We start from the raw sequence: 26,413 nt of genomic DNA on the forward strand, positions 1-26,413 counted from the left end.
AAAAATTTCCAACTTGGACAATATAGACAATTGATTTTTTTCTGCACATTCTCTTGACCTCAACTGGAGCACCATTTTGTTTTCTTCATTGTACATGTCAGTCTTGTATGCAGTGAAGTTTTGAAATGGAAAATTGGCATGCTAAATGGAACCATAAAAATATTTTTATATTATACCTCTGAAATTAATAAACATTATGATTATAGTAGAGATGTAATGTTTTGATCTTGCTTCAAGTAGAAACAAGGGTTCTTTTTAATGAGAAGGACCATATATAAAAGTGGAAAAGAATCATTGTAAACGATACCTTTTCCTTAATTTTTCTACTATTTAATGTTATTTTACTTAAAACTTCATGAAATTAGTTTATTTGTTTAAAGGTAAAACTTGCATCTAGTCTGGCAAATCAGAAAAGTGGCATGCAGAATGAAGCATGGTCACTTAATTTTGCACATTCTTAAGTTACTTATCACTAAAATCATGGACTTAAAAAAAAATGTCAGCTTTTTATAACATGGTATTATAGAATTTAAGGGTTATTTTGAAGATGTAATTTACAAGGGAAATAATTACATCTCACAAAACAGACTTCGTAAAAAGAGCTCCATTAAGTATTTAAGCATGTCTATACTGTTTATCTTGTTGCCCTGACCGTATTTAAATGCTTCAGAATTCAAGGTTGGATATAAAATGCTTTACACAACACTTGTATTTTTGCACTTTATTTACTTAAGCTGTTTTGTGTTGTTTAACTGGTTATTGGAAATAAAAATAAACTGGTATACACATGTACAGTCAAGGTCAGGATATAATATAAATTTCACAGCTGTGAACACTTTGAACATTTTGAAATTTCAAAACACAAGATCATTACTTTTTAGTGTGAAACTGGTATATTCAAGCTCTTTCATATTATACTTGTAAAGTATATCAATGTAAAGGCATACTCATGTTTTTTAATTCATCTGGTGTTACAAGAATACAGACATCAAGGTAATAGGATTTATCCATAGTAAATCAAGTGCAAGAATACTGCAAAAAAATAAATAGTCAATGATTTGAAGTTGGTTGTCACTTAGCTGGGTGTGTGTGATTTGGATTTTTGATGTAGCTTTAACAATTTTTCAGTCATATTGCCATGATGCCTGCAGTTTATAGTGATCCCTAGCAATGGGGCATTATGTCCCACCCAGTCACATTATCCTGACACCAGGCCAACCAGTCCTAACACTAACCTTTTAATGCTTAGCACCAAGTGAAGCAGTTGTTAGTACCATTTATGTGGTATGACTGCCGGGGATGGAATCAATGACATTCCACATTGCAGGCAGATGCATCACTTAGCTGGAATCAAAAATATTAATGAGTGAATATCAAACACATTAAAGGTTATATCATGCTGAAGTGTCTTGCCCAGGAACAATGGTAGCTAACCGAGCTTGGTCTGGACAAGCTTCAGACCTGTACTCAAGTTGATTCAGGCGTGCTAACCATTAAGCCTACGTGGCTCCCAAAAATAAGTAGAAACAGACAAATGGAAACAGTGAATTCTATCATATCTATTACCCAAAAGACTATTCTAAGTGTTGCTATGCAACACATCAAAAGGTACCAAGCTTAATATTAAATACCTTATAATATGAAACATTGAGCTAAAAGAAAAACTCAAGAATATATATTAGAATATCCACATTTATTTCTATAATTAGCATAAGACATAATAAAAATCTGATCATAAGACATAATAAAAATTGAGATGCAGTGATTGAATAAATTATTTGTGTGGTCCCTTTGAAGAAGGAATGCCTAATTTACAGTGTTTGAGCGTGCAGTGAATCAGTGGAAACATGATTGCAATTCAAAATTCATCTAAAAACAAAAAGAATGTTACACTGGGGTCTGATGCAGAACCCAATGCAATGAACTGAGCATATGTAAATGAGGCACTGGATGTGTATGAATGTATTAAAAATAGTTTGTATGACTGATAAAATGAGATGCATGCAAAACATTTACATTTCTACAGAGAACACAATAAAAAACAGTCCACATCTCTAGAAATCATTCACTTTACAATCTATATGCATTCATACAAATTCTATCTACTGTATTTGTTTAACACAATAATGAGGAAAGGTAGAGCTAAACAATGTACTCCAGAGGCAGAACTTATTTTGAATGAATAGGTACAATCAAAATGTTACAACCTACACCATTAATAATAATAATAATAAAAAATAACAGGACATGGATTTTGATAAACACTACTTGAAGACTAAGTAATATTAAAATAAACACCCAACCTCATTTTAAAGTCATTCCAGAAAAAAAGCCATTTTAACAACTAAGCACTAATGTATACATTTGCAGACATTCAAAAACATTACAAATTTCATTTAACATTTTCCCCTCAAAATTCTGAAATTCCTATCTTGTGCAAGGTTTATTATAAAATATCTTTCCAAGTTACTGCTATCAAACCAATTTTAAAATTCGAATCCATGAAATATTTCAGATCCAATAAAAAGATCAAAAGACATTTTGCTTCAATTTTAGTACACTTAATCTTCAAGTGTCATGATTACCACCCATAATCCTAAATATTTACAATCATGCAATCTTTTTGGGGTAGGGTTGAGAAGTTTCTGAGATCATGAAAGATTGGATTGATATTGTTTAAGTGGAACAAAAAGATGAGGAATGCAATATAATTTTTTTAAATTTTGTTTTTGTCAGTTTTTTTTTTACAAATATGGGCTTAAATTCACTATCAAAGGAATCTATCAATTAACATCAAGAAATACTATGGTATTTCAGTCTTGCCTTCATTTCACAATGCAGATGCCAAATATTTTGACTAGAGAAAACTACTGATCTGCATACTGCAACCAGATTGATGACAAGTATTTCTGAGTGGGGTTGTGGAGAAGTGTGCAGTATGGAGAAGTCTACTTACACATTGCCAAGGCTGCATTTATAGGATGTGAATTTTTATACAAGGTTTGTGCTTGATGAAAAAAATATTTGGACTATTTACAACTTTTTAAAGGTATAGTTTTGATGGCCGGCAAAGTATTGCATCAATTCAGTTTTAGAAGTAGGGTATGCCAGCATGTTATTCACCAAGGTGCCATCTGTAAGTAAATATTTAGTAACATATCAAATTATTATTATTGTAAAATTGTAATATTTGCAATTTATTTTGTTTCTAAAAATGAAGTTGTATTTCAAATTCCCCCCACCCTCTCCCTGAAAAGCAATTTTGCATGTAACATTAGCAAGCTATTCATTTGAGCCCATGTTGAAATAATTATCCTTCCTATAGTTTGATCTTAATTTCAATATAATTTAAATCTTATTTTCTTTTTATCCACTTTTCCAATAGTTCTAAAAATTGCATTTTAATAAAATGATTCCTGTTTTAACAATACGGGTAAAAATTTTAATTAAAAAATGATTTTCACATACCCTTAAAAAATAAGACTTCTGGTATTGCAAAACTGCACAATTCATCAATGATGTACAAGAAATTTCATAGCTTCCACTCACATTTATCACAACACTTGCACATCTGAATACAAATATTAAAAATAATGATAAAAACACCAACCATGCAACATCCACGAGTGAACAAAATTGCTGCCATTGTATTGCACTATTGCAATAAAAAGTCTTGGCTTATACTGCATATTTCAAATAAAATAAAAATCTTTAGCCAATATTCAAAGCTTTGGCATAAAATGAATAAAAACCATTTTCTAATATCTTGCAGATGGACTCTGAACTCTGATAAATGCTAAACACACTGCAGTGATATCTGCACACGTTGTGGTGATATCTTACTACATAATAGTCCATATATAAAATGTAAGCCACAAAGACTTCACAGCCATTTAGCATTGTCATGATCACAGACCCTACAGGTTTTTTTTAAAAACTCTGACTGTTGTATGGCTAATGAAAGAACTTTGGTAGATCTGTCCAGGCCTTCTATCTTCCCTCCTGCCGTAGAAAGGGCTCTTGAGCAACTGCCTAACTCAATAGTGGCAGGTTGAGTGGGGGAGGATACTTCTGGTAATTGGATACCTCATTGTGCCTGGAAAATAATGACACAAGCATAAACATTTATCTGTTTGAGAACAAAGAATAATTACGACATGGAAGCTAGACATAATCCCAAACTTATAATCAGCCTCTGAAATAACTCTGTATAAGCTCAAGTCAGCTACTTGCAATTGGAGATTTTTGTGCCACCAGACCACAACTAAAAGCTGACCATAATGGTTAACGTACAGAAATTCCAGAGTAATCTTGTTACAAATTTAATGATATTAAATGCAGGTTTCCGTTTTTTCATGACAAAATCAAATCTTAAATTTATTTAGCGGAACAGTTGTATTTTGTCAGATATTTTAAATATTTTTCAAATTTAATTATATTTATGATCATTTAATTCTGTTTCATGGTGGATAAATGGGGTTTGTATAAAAAAAAAATATGAACCTAGTGCAACTAGTAGAAAAATTTAAGATTTTTTATAAGTTATTTACCTATGCGAGTTAATGTGTTAAGTACATGCTTTGCCTTGTAAAAATGTGAATTATCCCAAGATTTCCAGGACTTGTTGTCCATTTGAATACTATCCAGTTTCTTAAGTCCACTAAATATTTTCTCCTTTGTGAAGTGTTTTTTATGTTTACTGGATATTTATCAGGCGCTGATTATGTCTCCAAAATGCTATATTATGGGTTCAAGTAAATCAATACCAATTGTTCTTAACGGAGCTGTTAAAATATTGGAAAACTTCTACCTGGTGACCATCTACTCTAATCATCACCTGGGTACCCAATCAAAGGGAAATCGTATTAAACGAGTACAAACCTGAAGTTACATTTAGTATCCAAGATATATCGTATCTGTTATAAAGTCAAAGAATTAATTAAAATATGTTTCCAGTAGGCCAACCATTTTTCATTGCCAACAATAGCACCTTCCCCACCCCTGCACCGGGAAAAAACAATTTAAAAAAAGAATCATAAAATGATGTTGTGCATCAAATTTGAGCCAGTTTTGCCCAAATACTGAAGTGCTTTATTACACTATATATATTGAAGTTAAAAACCCACCTACCCTAATTATTACAACAATGCAATAGGAAATTATTTTTGCCCAATACAGTTTTGAAATCATCCATCATTGTGGACTGTATAGTCATTGGAAATGTCAGGACTCCCTTTAATGGTCTCACTGTCATATGTGGATGCTTATTTAGAGACTGAGCTTGAGCTTTATCTGTAAAACTATTAAAGGTAGGAACTGAACACGTTACTTGCCACTGATGCACACTTGCAGCACAAAGGCAGAACTGCCAACCCTGACAAGTACATCTCAGTAAGGTGTAAAGAAATATCAATGACCGCTAATGTAAAGCTGGAAACAAACTTGGTACTAGAAATGTACACATTTGCGACATCCAAACAGATTGTCAAACGGTGAGTGCTGCCTTAACGAGCAGACTTAAAATTTGTATGCAGTAAATGGATACACTATGGCTCATTTTATTATCTGGATAATTATGAACAGGCAGGTACCCGAGAAACCAAATAACATCTTTACCTTTGAAGATAGATTTTGATCATGTTAATGTCTTTACGTTTTAATTTCATTTTTAAAATACACAATCGCACAAGGATAAATTGTTTGAGAAGAAAATAAACTTGCACTCTACTTTTAAATTATATGAAGCCTCTGTATTCTCCCTTTTCCACATTCAAGTCTGAAATACTGATGAAAGAGGGGCTGACCTGCATGCTGTTTTTGTTGATCTAGGATGTACACCACCCACATAATTTTGCTAAAAAAATCCTCATGGTTATCTTCATTAACACTTTCCCAGCTCCAATAAACTGATCAAGTTCATTACTTTAATCACTGTAATGATCACTATCTATTGAGTAAAACTCAAAGATGAACCAGAATGCAAATCAACAATTTTTGTGTTTTAATTAGCATTTATTTTAAACATGCATTTGTAAAACTTCATGGATCAAGGTTCAAACTAAAACAGAATGAATGTTCCATGGCAAAACGTGTCATCAAATTTATTGTACAACCATTCAAGTCAAACCCAGATGTGTAAACAGTTGCCTACCTGAAAAGAGATGCTGTGACATGTACTATGAAAAGTCTACCAGTGACATGACGTGTTACAACAAGCTCTAGAATGATTAAATTTTAAAAAGTTGTATTTTTCGTAAGTTTTCGTATATAACTGCTCTCCAAGTGCACAAATTTTACACAATTCCCACGATCGTATGTTCTTGCACCATGTTTATTGTTACAGAAATAAAGACAGCTATTTATTTAATTACTTTGTTGTTACACAATTACTGAAATGTCAACATTTTCAATGGCAGTGCCTCACACTTTGCCACATATATTGATCAGAACCATTAACTTACTTTGAAGACTTATATTTCTCCATCACAGCCTGCTGTGGGCTATTCTCAGCCTGCTTGTAGGTGTTGTGTAGATCCTGTAGACACTCCACAAAATGGACCACCTCATAACCAAAGCTACGGACTAGGCTCTCTGGCTACAAATGTAACAATTGTCAGACATTAATCTTTGACTGAAATGTTCATCTTGATATGTGTGGTCATGGAAATGTTTTTAAATCTAGAAATGTACAGTAAAAATAAGGAGACCAGGACCACATTCATGCCTATGCTCAACAGTGCTTGGCCCTAAATAATAAATTAAAACATGTACATTTATTACTTGCATAGGAAGGTATTTTTTAATTTGCTATACACCCAGATAATACAACAAATATGTCTGATGTTTCAATAATAGTATTATTTACATAGCTTGAAAGATTTTAGCACTGGGTCCTTGAGAGTACAGGGCGCATAGCATATACTACATTTGCTACCCATTAACCTTGACCCTAATGTCAAACAAGCACATGAGCTACAGAATCAAGTCTTAGATTTACCCCAAGTAGGACAATACAAAAACATTAAGTAGTTCAGGAAATATATACAAACGAAACTGACAAAAATATTTTACAAACTGGTGCTAGAAAAAAGTCCTTTTTTCAACACGGGCTTGACAAAATTAGAAGCAATTCTAGTAAAATCAGCAACGTGTTTCTTAATGTCACTTTGAAAATTTGCTCTACCTTTTACTAAAAAAATACTTTCCCATTATTATGCATGGGCACTATAGGCCGACAGATCTGCGATGCTTTTGTCATTACAGTTTTGTAAACTAATTATAATCAGGTTGCTTCCAGACAATCCATATTGCCATTGATGTTTGTTTTTAAAACCTCAAGAACAAAAATCCTGTAATCCTATAAAATCACTTACCCAGGGTTCCATGCCAAGTGAAAATCTGGCCAAACAGAGACTGGAGGCAGCAATGACACTTGGGATGTATTTCAGGTACGTGTCTGTGTCTACTAGGGTCAGCTCAGACAGAAACTAATAAAGAAATGAACCATATCATTAATATGTAATGTACCCTGGGTTAAATTTACTCAAAGACAGAATTAAGCCACTTTGATTTACTTCATTATGCACAAAGCGATAACTTTACAGCAAATATCCTCAAATGTCAAACAAATATCCATTTATAAGAGGGAAAAAGTACAAACTATGAAATGAATAAAGGAATTTTATTGTGCAAGAAATAAGGTGCGTCTACTATGAACATATTAAATTCAAGCTTGCTGACATAATGGAGATAGATGGACACTAATATGCACCAATCAACTCCCTTAACAAAAAATACAACTCCATATGATAGCTTAACATTCTGCTTGGGCAACTGTACAATGTACACTAATTTCAAGATGGGAAAACAATGACCCTTTCAATCATGCCTCGTGTATAGTTGTAGACTGACAAGAATGCACACTCGACTCATTACACTTATGTGTGCTTACAAAATATCAATGTCTCACAGTGCAAAAAAAACCATTGCATAACTGCATACAAATCTTACAAATGTTAGAGACTTGAGGACATCATCAGCATCACAACGTTTTAGGAAATCTTCACAAAACCAGTTGACTGTTGGCACAGCTACATCAAAGGAAAGTACCTTCAAGATCAAATGTTCCATTCTAAGAACCTGGAAAATGCAACAAAAAATGGAACAAAGTATAGGATTAATAGTTTTGAATCAATAAATGTTCAGTAAGTGAAATGAGGAACTAATCTGAATCGAAAAAGGTACATTTTCTCCCTTTTCTACTGTTCATGAAATTGAAAACTTGGTTAAGGTCCAATGGGTAGATTTTCTATGCAAACTAGCTGTACTAACTGTAAAAATAAAATAAATATATTTACAGATGGTTTATTTGCACATAATACTGCTAAATGAACTGATGGCTTGATCTGTGCCTCATTTATTTTGTATGCAATATAAATGTTTTATGGAAATAAGTGATGAATCAGCAACTTGTATGAACAAATCCTAATGAAAAATGTTAACATTGTTTCAGTTAGGGCTTTTCCAATTTACCATGCATAGTACCCAAACAAGTATCTTACCAATGCATGCCATAGTATTATGAACACTAAAGGAGTCCATATTAAAATGATGCAAAATTCTAACTTGCATTCATGTACCTACTCCACTTTAAAAGTGTCTTCTTGGGAGTTTGTCTGCTCAGCCCCGAGATAACAGCTAAATTGAATGGTATTCCCCTTAATTGTTATGCACTGAAGAATAACCTTCAGCACACTACTTAAAACAACCCCAGGGACATTTGCGACTGCATTTTACCACTCCAGTGGCCTAGTGGTTAGAACATCCGCATCAGATGCGAGAGGTATTAGCAAATGTCTTGCTTGGCGCTCAGCATTAAGACTGGTCACCTGGTGTCAGGATAATTTGACTGGGTGGGACATCATGCTACATGTCTGCAGCATGATGCCCCAGTGCTTAACATCACTATAAACTGCCACACTGCAGACATCGTAACGATATGGCTGAAAAATTGTTAAAGCTACATTAAAAACCCAAATCACACAAACACCACTGTTTGAAAAATTATATCATCTGTATCACTCATGACATTATAAAACTGAGAAATTACTCAAAATCTCAAGCTACAGATTATGATTAAGTAGAAATTTTCTACCCATGATTATGTTGTGATAGTTTTTCTTTGAACTTTCTTGTTACAGGAATTCTAGTTTTGAGTAAAAGTAAGTCCTTTAACTGAGTTTTCTCAATTCCTGGACTGGCCAAACAATTACAAAAATTTTAAAAATTGAACACATATTTGACTGCAGACCTGCCAACCCTGATGAGTCCGTGTCAGTAAGGCAGCCGATTCTTTTCATTAAGATTGAACAGTTTTCAGTAAGGTGTAACAAAATATCAATAACTGCTATTGTAATGCTGGAAAACGCAATTTAAAGTTTGATGCATCAATGATAAACATTAAGTTCAACTGAAAAGTTTGTAAAGTAAGTGTAGACTTTATTTACCACTAATACAGTTGCACAGACTCTAGTTCCAAACCCTTTGCAGCTCAACGGCTTGTTGATATCTCTCAACCCAACAATTATTGGAAATTCTTTTCCATTTCATATGAAGTTGGCAATAGGGCTGTCAAAAATCACGAAAAACCAACCCGGGTACCCGTTGCGAAATTTAACGGGTACCCGTTAGCACATGAATGACATGTACAACCGTAGACCAACTAATTGTTATCCCCATTTCTTTAATATTTTATATGGCGATAGAGGCTAACCGTGTAATGCACTACTCGGTCTGATGCGTCCGCACCGATGTAGCTGCGAATGATCTGACCGCACGCTATTAATTAATAAATTTATTTAGAATGACCTTTGTACACAGATGGTAGGTATAATCCAACTTTTAATGATCACTGTGATCAGCCGCGTTAAATCCTTTTGAACACTCACCTTTTTTTAAGTACAAGTCCTTGTTAAAACAGACCACGTTTATTCATCGGCTTTTGACCGCAGATTTGAATACCCACGCATGCGTGTAAAGCAGCTTTACCACATGTCAAGAGTAATGCGTTAAAACCGTCTTTGTGTGTGTGTGTGTGGGTGTGTACGAAGATTTCAAGGTGTCTAGGTGATAATTGTTCATAATATAAATTGTGGGATTTCTTCGACATGTGTGTTCGGAAATCAAAGGTATCCATCTGGATTTCATTAAAAGAGCACGCAATGTACCGATCATTTAGCACCCACAATCAATAGTTATCGTCTACAAAGAGGTTTATTACCTGTAGAACAATGCTATGTTTTAACCTTGGTATATAATGCCTCGGGGATAACGGTTTGTCCTGTTGCACAATGCCAATGAATTTTATTAATCCAAACAGACTCTCTGATGTATTGTTTATTTATATTAAGCAGGGATCTGGTTTCTAATTAAAGCCATAGCTGTCACACCTGTTTGAAGTGATTGGCGAGTGTGGCGATTTTATTTTTACGGGTACCCGCGTTTACGTTTCAAAACCCGGGTTTTTCAATACGGTCGGGTACCTGGCTACCCGAGTACCCGTTGACAGCCCTAGTTGGCAATCATATCTCTCGCCACGAGACATACTCAAATTGGCATGCGATGTCCAATAAAGTTAATTGTGTTCTTACCACCTTTCATTCACAAGAATCTGAATACACTTTTTATTCTTCTGTGTTGTTTTTAGCACAATCTTATCTTCCATTCCATCTTAACATCCATCATCTTCTGGAAGCCATTAAATTTTGTTTAAATAATCAACAGTTTGATCATGCAGGCGCTTCACATGAACAAATAGGTACAGTTTAATGCGTATGGGGTGCTTTTTGTAAAGTTAGTCTGGTTCCCCGACCAATTTTAGAAATTCTAAGATGAAACCTGGATCCAAATAAAACATGGATGAACCAATTATCCAGACTTTTTGGCAATGATAATTCTTCTGTTTTTGCTAATATGTCATAAGTCCTTATTTTGAGTAATTTTCTAAGAAAAATCATAAGACTGACTGGCTCACACGAAATCAGGTGAAGATGGGCCAAATTGGTCTGCTGTTACAAGCAATAACCAAAAAGACAACATAATACATCCATACATGAAATAAGCAGGTAAGTGATAAAATGTTTAACTGGGTATGGGTATGGGTTTGTAAAAAATAAATAATGAAACACTGTAATAAGATATATTCAAAGCTGTCCACAGATGCACATACACAAAACCATGGAAAATCCAGTAGCTTTAAGCCACCAAATCAAAGTGGGAGAGAAACAAATTTGTAAATCACTGCCCAGCTAAGAAATTTTAAGAGACTTTCAGGTTCCCTGTGTTCATGAACAATTCACACCACACAACCAAAGTTTAAATCATATTACGTGTTGCAAGTCTTGAATATCTCCCTAGCTTGTATCAGAAGAATAAATATCTGTAGGCTGTAAACAGTTGCATGTAACTTACACGACTACAAGATATGGATTTTAAACACATCTTTAACAATGTTTCAGTCATATCGCTACAATGTCTGCAATGTGGCAGTTTATAGTGATGTAGCACTAGGGCATCATGATGTTCCACCCAGTCACATCCTGACAACAGGCCGATCAGTCCTAATGCTAACCTCTTAATGCTGAACACCAAGCAAGGCAGCTGTTAGTACCATTTTTTATAAGTCTTTGGTATGACTTGGTTGGGAATTTAACCCACGACCTCCTGCATCCAAGGTGTACACTCTAAACACTATGCTACCGAAGCAGTCACAACTACATGACAAATAAATATAGAAAGGTGTATTCAGAGTGAACTTATCACCTGCTTTTTGGTGTAGGTATCATCTGTGATGTAGGCAAATTCTCCCACATCAGGGGGATAGATCTCTTCATATTTCCTGTTCAAAAGAAATAAACATTCAAATTTCAAGCAATACCTTTTGAAAATGAAACAATGTAAACAATTAAAACTACTATGTTTAACAAAACATGTTTTGGGGAGTGAAAATTAACTGGTTCACCTCTGGTGACCTTCAAAACTAATGTAACTATAAAACAATCTCAACAATTTCTAATTAGAAAATATGTACCATGTTTTATTTTAAAAACATTCAGCAGATGCAATTGTAATCACATAATACCTTTTAAACAGACAGGTTTCCTACTCTACGTAGGTACATACAAATGACCAAGTTAACATAGATGTAAAAAAAAAACAGCATGCATATATATATATATATATATATATATATATATATATATATATATATATTACACACACACACACATATATACGCACACGATTTTGGTATTCCACAAAAAAGCTGAAAATTTGAAAGCTGGGTTTGGGAATCCTCCCCCAAAAGGGTCTCAAGGGCCAGTACCCCATCCAAGGGTCCAGGGCCAAAAATACATTTTACAATCATAAAAAAATCTTCTCCAGCTGCCTCTTATGATCATAATAACAAAATACAGTATGATCCCGTTATAGCGCACTCCATTATAACGCGGTTGTGGCATGGCTCCCGAAATTTTATATACATGTATTTTTCTTGTGCACAAAAAATCTTAAAAAGTACCAAACAAATGTAAAAAGTTGATTATCATTTTGGGGAAGAAATTGCGTATGAATAATACAAGACGATTGTGGCTTGGCTCCTGAAATTTTATATGTATTTTTCTCATACAAGAAAATGTATTTTTTCTTCTTAAAAGCAAGAAGGAAAAACTCATAAAAGGTTTATTCCTTATTGTCTGCAAAACATACCATGTGGCTTTTTTTAATTTGTTGGCGACATTGTTGGCTGTTTAAAGTTTTATATACAACCATTGGTTTGGAGTGCATAAATTTAGAGGCCCCATGAAAGGAAGCCACAAACTGAATATAAAATGCACTGAAATTTATCCATTGTTACATAAATTCTTTGTCCATATTAACAAACCATCTAAACAGTGCATTGTTACATCATAATCCGCTTATCCTGACATCTAGCATGAGTTCTGTATGTTGTGAAATATCCGCTGTTTTGTTGTTGACATTTCTGGTAACGGAGATTAACCGGATGAGGCACTGTTTCATAATCTATCTTTCAGATTTTCAGCCACTCGCTATTAATATATTTACAAAGACTGACATTTGTATGTGGATGGTAAGTAGAACGCTCACGTTATCTGTAATAATCCATTTCTTCAGAACACACGCGTTTCTATCGTCCGTTGACCCTTTGTTAATTTTCAGACACATGTGTGGAAGGCAGCGTCACACTATCACAAATGTGAAAAAAAACCCCAACTTATTGGTTTTTTCAGTAGGCATGGAGGGACAGTAACTAGAATAGTCTAAACGACAGCCAATTCTTTTTTAAAAATGTACCCAGATAAAATAGTTTGCTGAAATTTCAAAGGAAACATTACCTTTGAAGCACCAACTGTTATGAAAACGTGCTCAGCAAATGGAAAAAATACCAGTCTCAAATCATGCAATACATTTGATGTTGCCGCCACAATAAGAAATGGGCATTTGTTTGGTTCTTCAAAGCTGTCCTTTAGCGTCGACTTCAATAGCGCATGTACCCTTCATCAAAGAAAGCCAACTACAATCCTTCAATAACAGCAAAGAACTTTTCTTCAAAGGAAGTCAGTACCAAACTTAAAGTGATGGAATCTGATGGATTTTTGTATTTTCCAACTTGACTGGAACACATTAACTGTGCTGTAAAATTTTCCTTTTTGTAGGGAAAAAGTTTATGATGCCGGCTTAAAACGCAAACTATTACCGACTTGGAACTGTAAAGTAAATGTGCTTCGTCATTCATTATGTGATTGTGCTGTTTTTCCACTGAATTCAGACCAATATGACCGGTTACAAAATTAATGAATATTTTAAAGCTTTGTGTGCATATTTTCGATGGAATCACTTGTATTGTGGATTCAATATGATGAGGTTTGCAGGTGAGTACACGGTGTTGATACTCTATCCATGCTATACATTAGAAATTTATATATAAACAGGACTCGCGTATATGCACCAATTTATGGTTCTCTAAATAAAGTAAACTATTATATTATGTCTTTTCTGTTTTCACTACAGGTGTATTTCCCATTTAATGTGCATCAATTCAAGATGGTAACTTCTGATGAAGCATGTATTTTACCGCCCGCATTTATTATCTACACCCCCCACACATTCACTTGTCTTTTTCTCCAATGGACACAACCTGTTGATATGCCAGTCGAGATCTTTTTGCAGCTTTGACAAAAAATTTTTTTAGCTATCCTTTTTTACATACTTTTTGGCTCAATGTGCAATCGTTTCTTTTCCTTCTTAATAAGAGCATTTTTCCTTTCAAGCTGGTGCTTTTAATGGCGACATGAAGTGCACATTCTGACAGCTGCCTCTGTCTCTCATGCAAGAAATCTTTCTTCTAATAGTAATTAAATGCACCTTTTCCAGATGCCTTCCCAGCTACAATTTTTCCATATGCAGCTTCTTTTGCAGGTGCTGTTCCAAAAGCTTCCAACCACGATTCCCATAGAGCAGAGGTCACAAAATGCCAGTCCTATAACGTTCAGTTTTCTTATAAACTGACCAACTAAATTTCCATAGACTTTTAACTCCAGCCATTCCATGTTTTTTTAAACCCTTCTCTAAACTTCTGCTGTCTTGGTCTCTCAATAACTCATCACAACATTTTTTGCAAGCACACTTCTTTCCATTGCCTTCAGTTTCCATTACAAGAAGATTCATTGGATTAATTTAAACTTTTGACCAATCAGAATACTCTTTACAAGAGTTGTGGGTTAGCTACTATACGAAATGAATACGTTACGAGGGTCACTGCGGAATGGGACTGAACAGATAATTTTTTTTAAAAAATGGATCAAAGGTAATATAAAAAACGTGGACTACATCAAGAAAAATCTGATTATAGTCACGAGAAGAGGAATTCGCTTTAAAACTTAGAAAAATCAAGAATCAATATATATATATATATATATAAAAAACCTGTCAACATATGATAGAGTCCGGGACATTTTCTAGCACAGTGACTAGAGAAAAATCAAACATACATGGTCCAAACAAAATGTGCAAAACAATGTAATTTATCTCATTACAGGTAAGATCTGTAGCCTTCAATATGTCGGAAAAACTGAAAATCTACACAAAAGGGTCCACCTTCTTAGATATGATTGGATGACAAAGAAGCTGTACAGAAGCACGGTCACAGACCACTTCTCCCCATGCCAAACTTTCATTGATATAACATATATTACAATTGCTCACAACAAAAGGAGTCCCCAAACCAGGAAAGAAGAATTTTACTGGATATGCCACCTTAGAACAGTGAAACCAAGAAGACTAGAAAAAGACAACGTTGCACAAAAATTATCGTTTGCAGTAGACATATAATTCTCTAAATTTGCTTAATAGCCTATGACTACTATAACAATGAAATATCCAGGATATAATTAATCTGTACTTACATAAATGTACCACAACTGCACTGCCTAATTTCAAACCTATACTGTAAGGAAGTAACTTAGCATTTATTCAACATTAACCTACAACAGATATGCAACTATATAATTACTTAAATAATTTGCATTTGTCTGATGCAACTTGCATCTTCCTGCATGACCAGAGGCAAACTTACGCAGCTAGAAACATGCTGGCTGCTCCAACAAGCTGGAGTTTCCCTCTCAACACAGACATTTGAGAGAGAAATCTGTCGATGTAGTTGACAGCTAGGAAGAGGGTTTCTCTGTGAAGTTTGTATTCCTCTGCCACCTCTACAAGCCAGTCAATCAGAATGCTCTTCATGGAGCTGGTGATGTCCTGCTGCTTCTTCATGTACCCTGGTTTGGGCCGATTCTTCAACTATAAAAATACATGTAATACTCGTCACTGAAAGTGTTTTTACAGTACAAACTTTCTAAAACAAACATAACTTTAGTGGATCAGTTTTTCCCCCCAGAGAACACTTAAAATGACCGATGTTGGCATTTTTCTCCACATTCTGCCACAAGGAAAGTTTTATCCCAGGTTTAGTGATACCCAACATGTCTGATTGATTAATTCAAGACATTAAATTCTCTGTAGTGATTGCCTTTGCTTCCAGAGCCTGTTTCTGGTCTGACTTTCAATTTTCACATTTTCCACAAACTTTATATATACTGTCCAATTTGGGTAGAAATTCAATTTACATGCATGGTATAGAATAGTTTAATTGGCTTAATATTGATTGATGCCAAGTATGATTAGAATCTATCAAGGGATCTAGCAAATAAAACCTGCAATTATCAACTTAAAATTAATGCCAATAGAAGCGACTGTATTAAGTAAATAAGGAAATGGACTTAAACAGCATGCACATCAGTCTAGTCTAGTACACACAAACAATGCCCTAACTCCAGTATGACCATATCAAATAATTGTATGTCTTATGCTAGTGCCAAAACTGCAAACCAAAAGGTTGAGTTCGTTGACTTGAAACAATGCAAGTTTTAATAAATTATATTTATTCTACCATCCTTAAAAACTGATGTATTTTTTATAACTATCTCAGTTTTACCAACAAAATCAATTCTGTTAATTTTTACATAGGATAAAGGATCTAGTAAAGCTGAAAAAAATATGAATGACTGGGCAAATTTTTTTATATCAAAATAACTTTTACCTTCCATTATTCTAATAGAACATTGTATTCTACTGTCATAAAAAGGTATGCAGTCAGCAGCATTTTTCCTTGAAACCTGAAAAACTGCTGCTGCTAGGAAGATGAAAGAATTTATTGAAATTAGAGATTTTCTGATGTAATGATAAATTTATAACCTTTTCCACAAACACATACATATATGATATTTTTGGCAGAAAAAGCAGGTTATATTCTGACATTATTACAAGGTGTAAAGGTATATAAAGCCTTTGTTTATGACAAGGCTGGCAAATACATAGGGACCACAAAATAATCAGCCACTGTATATAGTGACTGTCTTAAGTGAAATTAATTTTTATGAAATCTGACAAGACGAGGTAATCTGATGTGGTCACATCCTAGTCTAGATAAAATTCAAAACATCTGCAATTAACAAAATGCTAGATGTCACTAGTGGGTTCCTTTCTCGGTTTTGCATTATCTCTCCCTCTATATACCCCCCACCCCACATATCTGACATGCAATCATACAATATCTGTAACATAAAACTAATGTTCTCCAACAAAGCAATCACAATTCTTGGTTCACGTAAAAAGAACAAGATTGTCTGTCTGATTTTGTCAAGTATACATCTTTGTAGTCAAGTAGGTGATATATAAAAATTGTGTCTAAATTTTAAGTCTTTTCATACTGTTGAGCAAACTTCCATTGAATGGTGTACAAGAACTGGTTTTTAAAAAGCCACCCCTTAAGCCCCCTCCCTCAAATTCTGTCAAAACTGATCACATCACTAAATAATCATTGAATCTATGTACTTAGAATCTGGTTTTGCAGGAAACATCAAGGACCAACTTTCAGTTGTCAAGGACTAGAATACAGCAATTGTAGCTGACCCAAATATTAAAAACTGCTCCATGCCTTCTCTTATGCAACTCCAGTACTTTCACCTGGTCTTTTTGTTAAAATCCACTTCTTGAGAGTAATGCTTCCTTTGTATGGAACCTGCTACCAAAACCATATCTGTATCATGTGTCACTGAATTTACAGAACACACAAAGTTGAAACCAGCTATTTTGATGCAGATGACAAAATAAGGCGACATTTACATACATATATATATATATACACACACACATATATATATATATTGCATTTCTTGCTTTGTTCCCACTGTTCCCTATTCTGTCTTAAAGTCAATTCTCCCTAAAATACAAGTTTAGCTCGAGCGCCCTGGCAAACTCTATATTCTCTTTTGTAGGAAAAAAGCATCCAATTAAATTTTTTGCATTCAAGAATCCCAACTACCTGCATGCCACTTTCTTTCAAAGCAACTAGAACCACACATTCTTATTTTACCGTGTCATAAATGAATGACAACTTATTGTTTGTGATGTTACAACTATAACAATTCTGTCTTTATCTTGCAATTCTTTAATTTTGAATGCTGATAGAATGAATCATGAGATTATACTTTCTTTGCTATACTAATCTATTCAATTAGCCTTATTCAACATCAGATCCATCAATTTTCCAAGACACTAGGAAAAAATGATCATATTCCTTTCATTTTTCTTCATTTCATCAGTATGCAATACAGCATATCACGTTCACTTTATGTCTAATATGTTGACAAATTACCCCACAGCAGATCTAGAATCAAAATCCTATATTTTCTGGACCTGTTATTCCTCGACTTTTGATTGCCACTTCCCTGCCATATTCACATCATGTGCAGAAAGTTAACAATGTTCCATTGTGTTCTTATTTTACTACCAATGGAACGGTTCTACTCCATCATTCATTCCACAAATCTTTGTCTCTTTGGCAGCATTATTAAAACTAGAAGAGTCTACAAATTTATATTGATCAGTCTCATGCTCATCTGCATCCTGGGGCTAAATTTTAGTAAACCTCTATCGTTTACCCATCGATCCTAACAAGTGACAGATAATCGTTGACCTGAACTTGAAAACAATTTTTATAAACATGGACTAAACATGTACCTGATAACTCGTCCTATGAGGACACCTGCCAACCCTAACAAAACCTCAGTAAGGCAGTTGTTTTTCTTCTGCAAGTAAGGTGTAACAAAATATATAATGTAGTGATAGTTCCAAGATGGAAAACATGCAAAAAAAGTCCAGACACGTAATTCAAGACATGCATCTGTGGTAAACATGTTCAACTCAAACATATGTAAAGTTTACTTTAACCTTATTTACCTCCAGTACTGTTTCATAAACTGCAGTTCCGAACCCTACAGAGCTCAATGGCTCCTAAAAAATGTGATGTACTTGAACTGTCCACTAAATGTAATTACTGCCCCCCCCCCTCCCCCGGAGTCTAAAAATTCCATTTTATTCTTCTGTCCTATAAAAACTTTAAGACATTTATTGTCTCTTTCATTTGGATTGCTTGCTTGTTGGATGCCATTTAATAAAAATTCACAAAACAACTGCTTGATCATACAGATGTGTTGCATCACAAAATATATGAAGTTTAAAGCGTCTAAGATAATCTGGTAAAGTTAGTCTGCTAGCCTGACCAATTTCACCAAATTTAATATGAAACCTAGATCCAAATCAGTATCCAGAATTTACTGCAAGCAGTATTCTGTAATTTGTGCTTTTATTCCTCCAGTCTGTCTGGTATGGGCAATTTCTGTAAGACTTCTGGCCAAATCGTAAGGGTTGGTTGGAAGTTATTAACAGTCAGGTCTCCAAGTACCCAGATACACGTTGGCAGACATACTGCAGCCCTCAAAGTAAATTTTAAAAATGTAACATTATTACAGTGGATTAAATCTGTATCAAGTAATGTTTATACAAGGCTGGTGTCAAATCAAAAGCATGGGTCATTAGTCTTCAGATCAAAATGATTAGGAACCAACAACAGAATAATGCATTCATTACTTGGCTAAGATCTAACCTATGCTGCTTCGCCTTATCCCATTATAATCACTTTAACTTTATAGATCACAATCACATAATGCATCATCGGTACTATATCTTTGTAGAAACAACGAGATCAAATAAAATTTTGGTAAAGAATAAGGAACCGACAACAACCCTTTAATGCTAAGTGTCAGCCGAGTCAGCTGGACAACAAGTTCTCACATACCCATAAATATTTTCTAAATGCTGTGATAAATCTTTGTGATGTGATATGACCTACTGTGAGCATAGTGCACACACAAACTATAGCCAATTCCATCATCACTTCATTCTTTCATGATAATTAGGATAGACCTAGCTGCATGTTGTTGTTGTTGTTGTAGGGTTTAACACAATTTTTCAGCACACAGTAGGCTATAGATGGCAGCCAGCATTAATGGTGGAAGAACCCAGTTAAACCCCAGAAAGAACCACCAACCCATAAGAAGCTATTGGCAAGCTTTCTCACATACCAACACTGGCCAAATCCAGGCTGTTAGTACCAATTTTGTAGATCTTTGGTATGACTCAGATTGAACCCACAACCTTCTGTATCCAAGGCGGACACTAACCACTAGGCCACCGGAGCAGTCACATAGGGTAGATAATCAATGTCTTGGAATTACATCACATTCCAATTGCTGAGCAAAATCTTGCAAAAACAATGTAACCTGTCAATTGAGGGTTTCTTTATCATTGTGCCAAATGCTAAAAATTATATTGGTCATGCCATACACACAAAACATGTCAATCCAAATATGATACTAATAATACCTCTGCTGTCCTTAGGTAAGCGTAGATGTCCTCAGCATATTCAGGTACAGTCAGTATTATGGCCTCTCTATCTCTTGGCTTTTTTTCTACTTCCACTGACGTGTCCAACACCATGGGTGATTCAGCCTCTACAAGTGAATAAAATGTTAACAATACGATTGACTGTTGTAAGAAAGAAAAAATTATGAGTGTGGTTTGAGGATTTTTCAAGTGGCTTTAACAATTTTAGTGATTTAGCCACGATGTCTGCAGTATGCAGTTTATAGATATGTCTAGCACTGTGGAATCATGACCCACCCAGTCACATTATCCTAATGACATGCTGACCAGTCCTAGCACTAACCTCTTAATGCTGAGCACCAAGCAAGGCAGCTCCTAGTACCACTTTTATAAGTCTTTGGTATGATGCAGCTGGGGTTTGAATCCACAACCTCCCGCATCATAAGTAGATGCTCTAACCACTTAGGCCACTAGAGTGTTTTTTGATAGATTAACAGTCGGTATTGATACATACTATTAGCTACCACATCTAACAAATGCAGCAGCAGGGCTCAAAATTAGCGGTAGATTTCCTGTCGGACTAGTAACTTTCGGTTATCAATAGTCAGCGTTTGTTTACGCCATTCCCTTATAAAGACTTGACTTAGCAGATGTTCTGTAGAATCAAAGCAGTGGCCATTGTAAACAGTCATAAAATATTAGCATGATATGATGAAGTCAATTTCTGCCTTGGAAAGGTGCGTTTCTATAAGAAGAATCCATCCGATTGCATGCATTTCACTTAACAGCGCAAATTATGGTCCCGTCATTAACGGAAGTTTGGTAATTGATCCTAATTAATCTGATAACGAATTAAATGAAAAAATGACATGATATCAGACTTTATTCACTCTACCACAGCAATAAACTACAAAGTGGTATACCACACAAAACATGGCAAAAACTATTCAAAAGAAATTAGTTTACACGTTTTTTTTTGTTTAAGGTTCTTTTTTTTTGCTCGCTACCCAAATGCTCCAACAGTCACAAACAGGAAACTACATATTTTACATTTCCATTGAAATAATTATAAGAATTAGATCAATTTATTATGATTACGTTATTGACACATCCTTTGAGCATGGGCATCTAAGATTTTAAAATTTTCTGCCTTATTATTAATTTCAACAATACATTGAGGTTTGATTAATTAGGAACAATTACCAAACTTACGACTTATGATACCGTAACTGGAGCTGTTAAATACAACACGCCAAGTATCAGATGGTTTTGTTTGATGGGAACACACCTTTTCCAAGCTGAAACTAACACTATCTTCTGATGTTAATATTTTATAACTGTTTACAATAGCCACTGCTTTGATCATGCAAAACATCCACTGATGCTAAGTCTTTCTTAGGGAGAGGCCATTTAATTGTGGGAGGGGGCAAAGACACGTGTTTTGAATTGCGTTTCTTGCTCTGACTTTCTTATATAAAAGACATTGACGCTAAGTCTTTCTTAGGGAGAGGCCATTTAATTGTGGGAGGGGGCAAAGACACGTGTTTTGAAACGCGTTTCTTGCTCTGACTTTCTTATATAAAAGACATTGTGCCATTCCTTTTCTTGCTTTAATTAATTTGCGTCAGCTATACTATAACATCTCGTATTTCAAAACAAAGAACAATTCCCTCCTTATAGGACAGGCAAAATGTGGCATTTGATAGTGTTCAGCAACCCCCCACAAGATTATCAAAAGTTGAATGAGAATGATGAGGAATAATTCTTATGATCGGGAAAAGCGTAATGGAAAATTTCATTAGAAATGGACAGGGAATGGCTGATATATGACGAGGAAAGGAACGTTATGTGGTGTAAATGGTGTACACAATTTGCAAAAACACGTACACAGAAAACATCCAGTTTTGTTGCGGGTTGTTCGAACTTTAAAACTGAATGTAAACAGGACTAGTCAATTTTTCAATATACTAGTCCTTCTGGCTACAAAGAAATTTGTGTTAAATTCGAGCCCTGAGCAGGTGTGCTAATAACCCATTCCAAACATAGGGAGGTAGTGATGAAAAATAATAAGTGACTTGTTCATGAACAGAAAAAACATGCACAAAGCCAATATTACAGCTGGCTTGCTGTGATGAAACACATGGGCCAGGTATCTGATTCTTGAAAACTTATTTTTGTCCACTTTATACTCTGTTTTGTTACAACTATGGCAACCACTAATGATATTCTCTGCATTTACATGACTTAGACCATCCATATTCACAACATGATAGGACAACAAATTCAATCCAAGGTGATACAATTTATGTCATAGATGAGACCACTTCACGCATGTAGTCTTCTATCATTGGATTTTTCTGCCAGTATATTAGGGCAGAGTCCATATGAGCAAGAGACAAAAACAATTTAAAATCATTGTTTAGCTAGTACACTGATGTAAATAGCTAAAAAAAAAAGACAGCTTTCCTTGCATCACACTTACAAGTCAAAACGTAATCATACAATATTTACATAAAAACAATCTGATGAAACTCTGATCACAAGCCCAGACTAAAATCAAATGCCTCTCCAGTACGATTCTTTATCAACACAAATCAACTGATCACAAGCATGTTCTTAGTATTGTCTCTCAATATATCTAATTCACTGCTAGAATCAGTTTGAAAAGCATACATCTATTAATGTTTATTTTAAGATTACACAATGAATAATAATAATAAAGAGAATTTGAATGTTGAATTCAGCGTGTCACATGTTACGTACAGGGTGTGTTCCCATTTCAACAGACATGGTACACAGAGGAATGATGTTGATATTTTGTTTGTCATATGCAAAAAAGAATTAAATACACCCTCTCCCTTTTTCTCCTGGTGTGTGCACAAAGTAAAACTTCCCCAAACAAGAGTTCTGAAATTTATTTTTGCTTCTCATATTGTCTTAAAAAAGTAATCAAACTATTGACAACTGAAATAATCGTGCTTTGTTTTATACAAGGAGTAAAATCAGACTTTAAACATTACCATTGTTCACAAACTTGTCAACTACTTTAATACAGATGACGTTAACATTATCCTCCAAGGCAATATGTAATAACTTTTGTTCATCATCACACATCGAGCATCTGAAGATTTACCTATATTGTTTTGTACACACTATGCACACATTTTAATTTTGGATTATTTTAAATGGGGTTCATTCTGTTGGTTGCAATTTGTCTTGCCAAATAAGGGCATGTCAATATGAACTGCACTTGCATTCTACTTAAATGACAAAGTTCATTTTGTCAACCACTACAAAAATTACTTTGTGGTGTCCTTAATATAGATCAATTTTTTTTCCCCAAGAATAGTGAAGGAAGCACCTGCAACGGATCAGTTCATGCATTACCAAATATATGCAATGGGTAGTAGGGTCATCTAAACCAAGTTTAACACTGATAATTCTGCCTTATAATATCTTAGCATGCCCTAGTAGTATTAATAAAAATGCATGTCCCAGTGTTTAAGTCGGTTTTTTAATTTCCACGTACCCCTTTTTTTTTATTTTTAGATTTTCTTATAATGCATTCAAGATCTGAGCTTTATACCTATACTTTCCAGGCATTCTATGGATGTCTCAGGACTTTCCTGCAAGACTGATGAGAGCGGAACACGACTGGGCAAAGCCACGGCTGGCTTGAGTGTCGCAACATCTTTTAATGTCGATATTGGGACTCGTGCTGCTGGCTTCAGTTCATGCACTGATGGATCATCAACAAAGATTGTGAAAGGCTGTTTTTCTTCAGGTAAACCGTGCGTCTTTTGTCTTGCAAAGGCATTTTCATCTTGCTGACCCGTTAGTTCATTACCCTGAAAATAAAATTACTTTTATGAGAATGAAATGCAGATGCATTCAATAATGAATTTGCGTTTTAAGCTTAATTACTGAGAACCTGGTATTTCATTTAAACAAGCTGAGCTGTGCAAATTATATAATGTATGTATAACAATATTCGTTGCTGGACTTCAAAATCAGTTCAACGAAAGAAGTTTAAATGGACGATGTAATTTTCCTTACCTTTGCTGCTCGAAATGGCTGAACGCGGACCTGGTTAGTTATCGTCCCCAAAACAGTCCTCTTTGTTGCGCCTTGGAAAGTTGCTCTTGCATTTTTTACACGCCGAGGACCCTGGTTTTCCGAGTCATGGTCTGTGAATACAGAGTTGGACATCTTAATATTTTTCCCGACACAGCTGTTCACACACAAAACAAATCAATGCAAAATTACAAAACAATGCACTCAGTTCTGGTGCAACTTCTTGTGTTAGTGCATAGTCAGTTTATCTCTCTTTTCAGCCCGTATATCTCTAAATATTCTCTCTCGGCAAGTCTCTCTGAAATAATTATTTTTCAAATCTACTGAACAAAGTCAGTCGAGGTGAACCCGTTGAATCCCCCGCGAGCGTTGAATTATCCAATGAAATTGGATGTTTGGTTGGTCACATGATAAACAACACTTTACTATAACGAGGCTGATTATACATGAACAATAGTGTACGTCATTGTTAAGATTAATTACGTAAATGAGGTTAATAATTAATTTAAATCAAACACTTTTGTGTGCTTGTCGGTAATATTCGTACTGAAATAAATAATTAAGTCAAATTACGTTACAGTTCCTCCGTCTACTGCTGGTCGGAGATTTTGTGGTTAAAATTCGCAAGTTATTAATTAGTTAAAATATAGTTTATTGTCCCAATATGATACACTGGGATTGGACACAAGTTCTGGCAACATAAATTATTCCTCTACTCCAAAATACATTTGTTAAGTAAATTAATTCAAAATTCTTTGAATGATATGTGTGTTTAACTCGCCAACGTTATAGTTTAAAATAAACGGCAAAAAAAAATGTAAATTACTTTTTTACAGAGAATAATCCATAATACGTTATATTTAACTCATTTGTACATAAAAGAATAAATTAATAAAAGTATCGATCTGTGTGTAATTCTTTATGTCATTGTTTATTTTATTTTGAGTGACTTGGCACACAGTGCTGTATTCATTGTTTCCACACAAAAATTACCTTACTTATGAGTTATTTGCAGTGTGATTCGGCAACTGATAGTTTACTCTACGATAAACTCAGAAAAACAACATTAAAGTATTAAATAACTTCCCAGAAGGACACGTGTACCACATCTATCTTTTCTTTTCTTTTTTCTTATTATTTTTTTTAACAAATAAATAAAAGCAACAAACAACGTATGCAGATTTCATTTCAGTTGACAGAGATTAGATTTAAAATTCGAATGCTCATAAATATAGTTTTACAGAGTGTTTTTTAAGGTCTGTGTCAAATATTAAACATTTTTCCATTTTCGGTTTTTATCTCAAAATCAAGGAATTCATAATGGAACGAAATACTCAGAGTGTGAAAGAAATACAAACTTAGAAAATGAAAGTATCTACACTTGAAAGAGAAGCAAATGCCTATATCCACTTGTTTTATTTCTTTTCTAAACCACCTGTTCTTGTATCTGATAAGCCTGGTCACCTATTTTATCTTCACCATAATAAATTTATTTCCTATACATACATACATGTATATATATATATATATATATATATATATATATATATATATATATATATATATATATATATATATATATATATACATACATACATACATACATACATACATACATACATATACAGAGAGAGAGAGAGAGTTATAAATATACACCAGACAGAACGGAAAGTACTATTCCTGTAGAAGAATGCTTGATAATAGAAGGCAGAATTAATATTTTAATACCAATAATACTATCACAGAGGTTAGATAATTTTTCTTTCGTACTCTACGGAGATTCGAATCCAGGTCCGCGAGTAAACGACAACCATCGCATTGCCTATACACAAGAGCCCATATTCCCTCACGAGTACGCACACATCACCAAAACTTGACGTTTTTCACTGTTATATGCATGCGTGTGTAGCAGACACATTCGCATGACGACCTAATAATTAATGCGCATATATTTGCACAGTCATTCCGGATTCCTTTC

The 26,413-nt window shown here is 34.5% G+C and overlaps 1 protein-coding gene across 1 annotated transcript; it reads right to left on the reverse strand.

The window, feature by feature from the left end:
• Positions 1–1,676: 1,676 nt before the first annotated feature.
• On the reverse strand, positions 1,677–24,791 carry LOC149796880 (G2/mitotic-specific cyclin-A-like). The gene is made up of 9 exons (XM_089961532.1): positions 24,418–24,791; positions 23,948–24,209; positions 20,362–20,489; positions 15,653–15,876; positions 11,821–11,896; positions 8,011–8,139; positions 7,374–7,487; positions 6,462–6,595; positions 1,677–4,096 (listed from the first exon to the last, which is right to left on the reverse strand). Exons 1-9 carry the CDS (start codon positions 24,568–24,570, stop codon positions 4,033–4,035), a joined length of 1,284 nt encoding a protein of 427 aa, XP_089817658.1. The 5' UTR covers positions 24,571–24,791; the 3' UTR covers positions 1,677–4,032.
• Between the last annotated feature and the right edge of the window lie 1,622 nt (positions 24,792–26,413).

The sequence above is a fragment of the Sinohyriopsis cumingii genome, chromosome 6 (assembly GCF_028554795.1).
Source record: "Sinohyriopsis cumingii isolate HCF-2022 chromosome 6, ASM2855479v2, whole genome shotgun sequence".
Taxonomy (NCBI): domain Eukaryota; kingdom Metazoa; phylum Mollusca; class Bivalvia; order Unionida; family Unionidae; genus Sinohyriopsis; species Sinohyriopsis cumingii.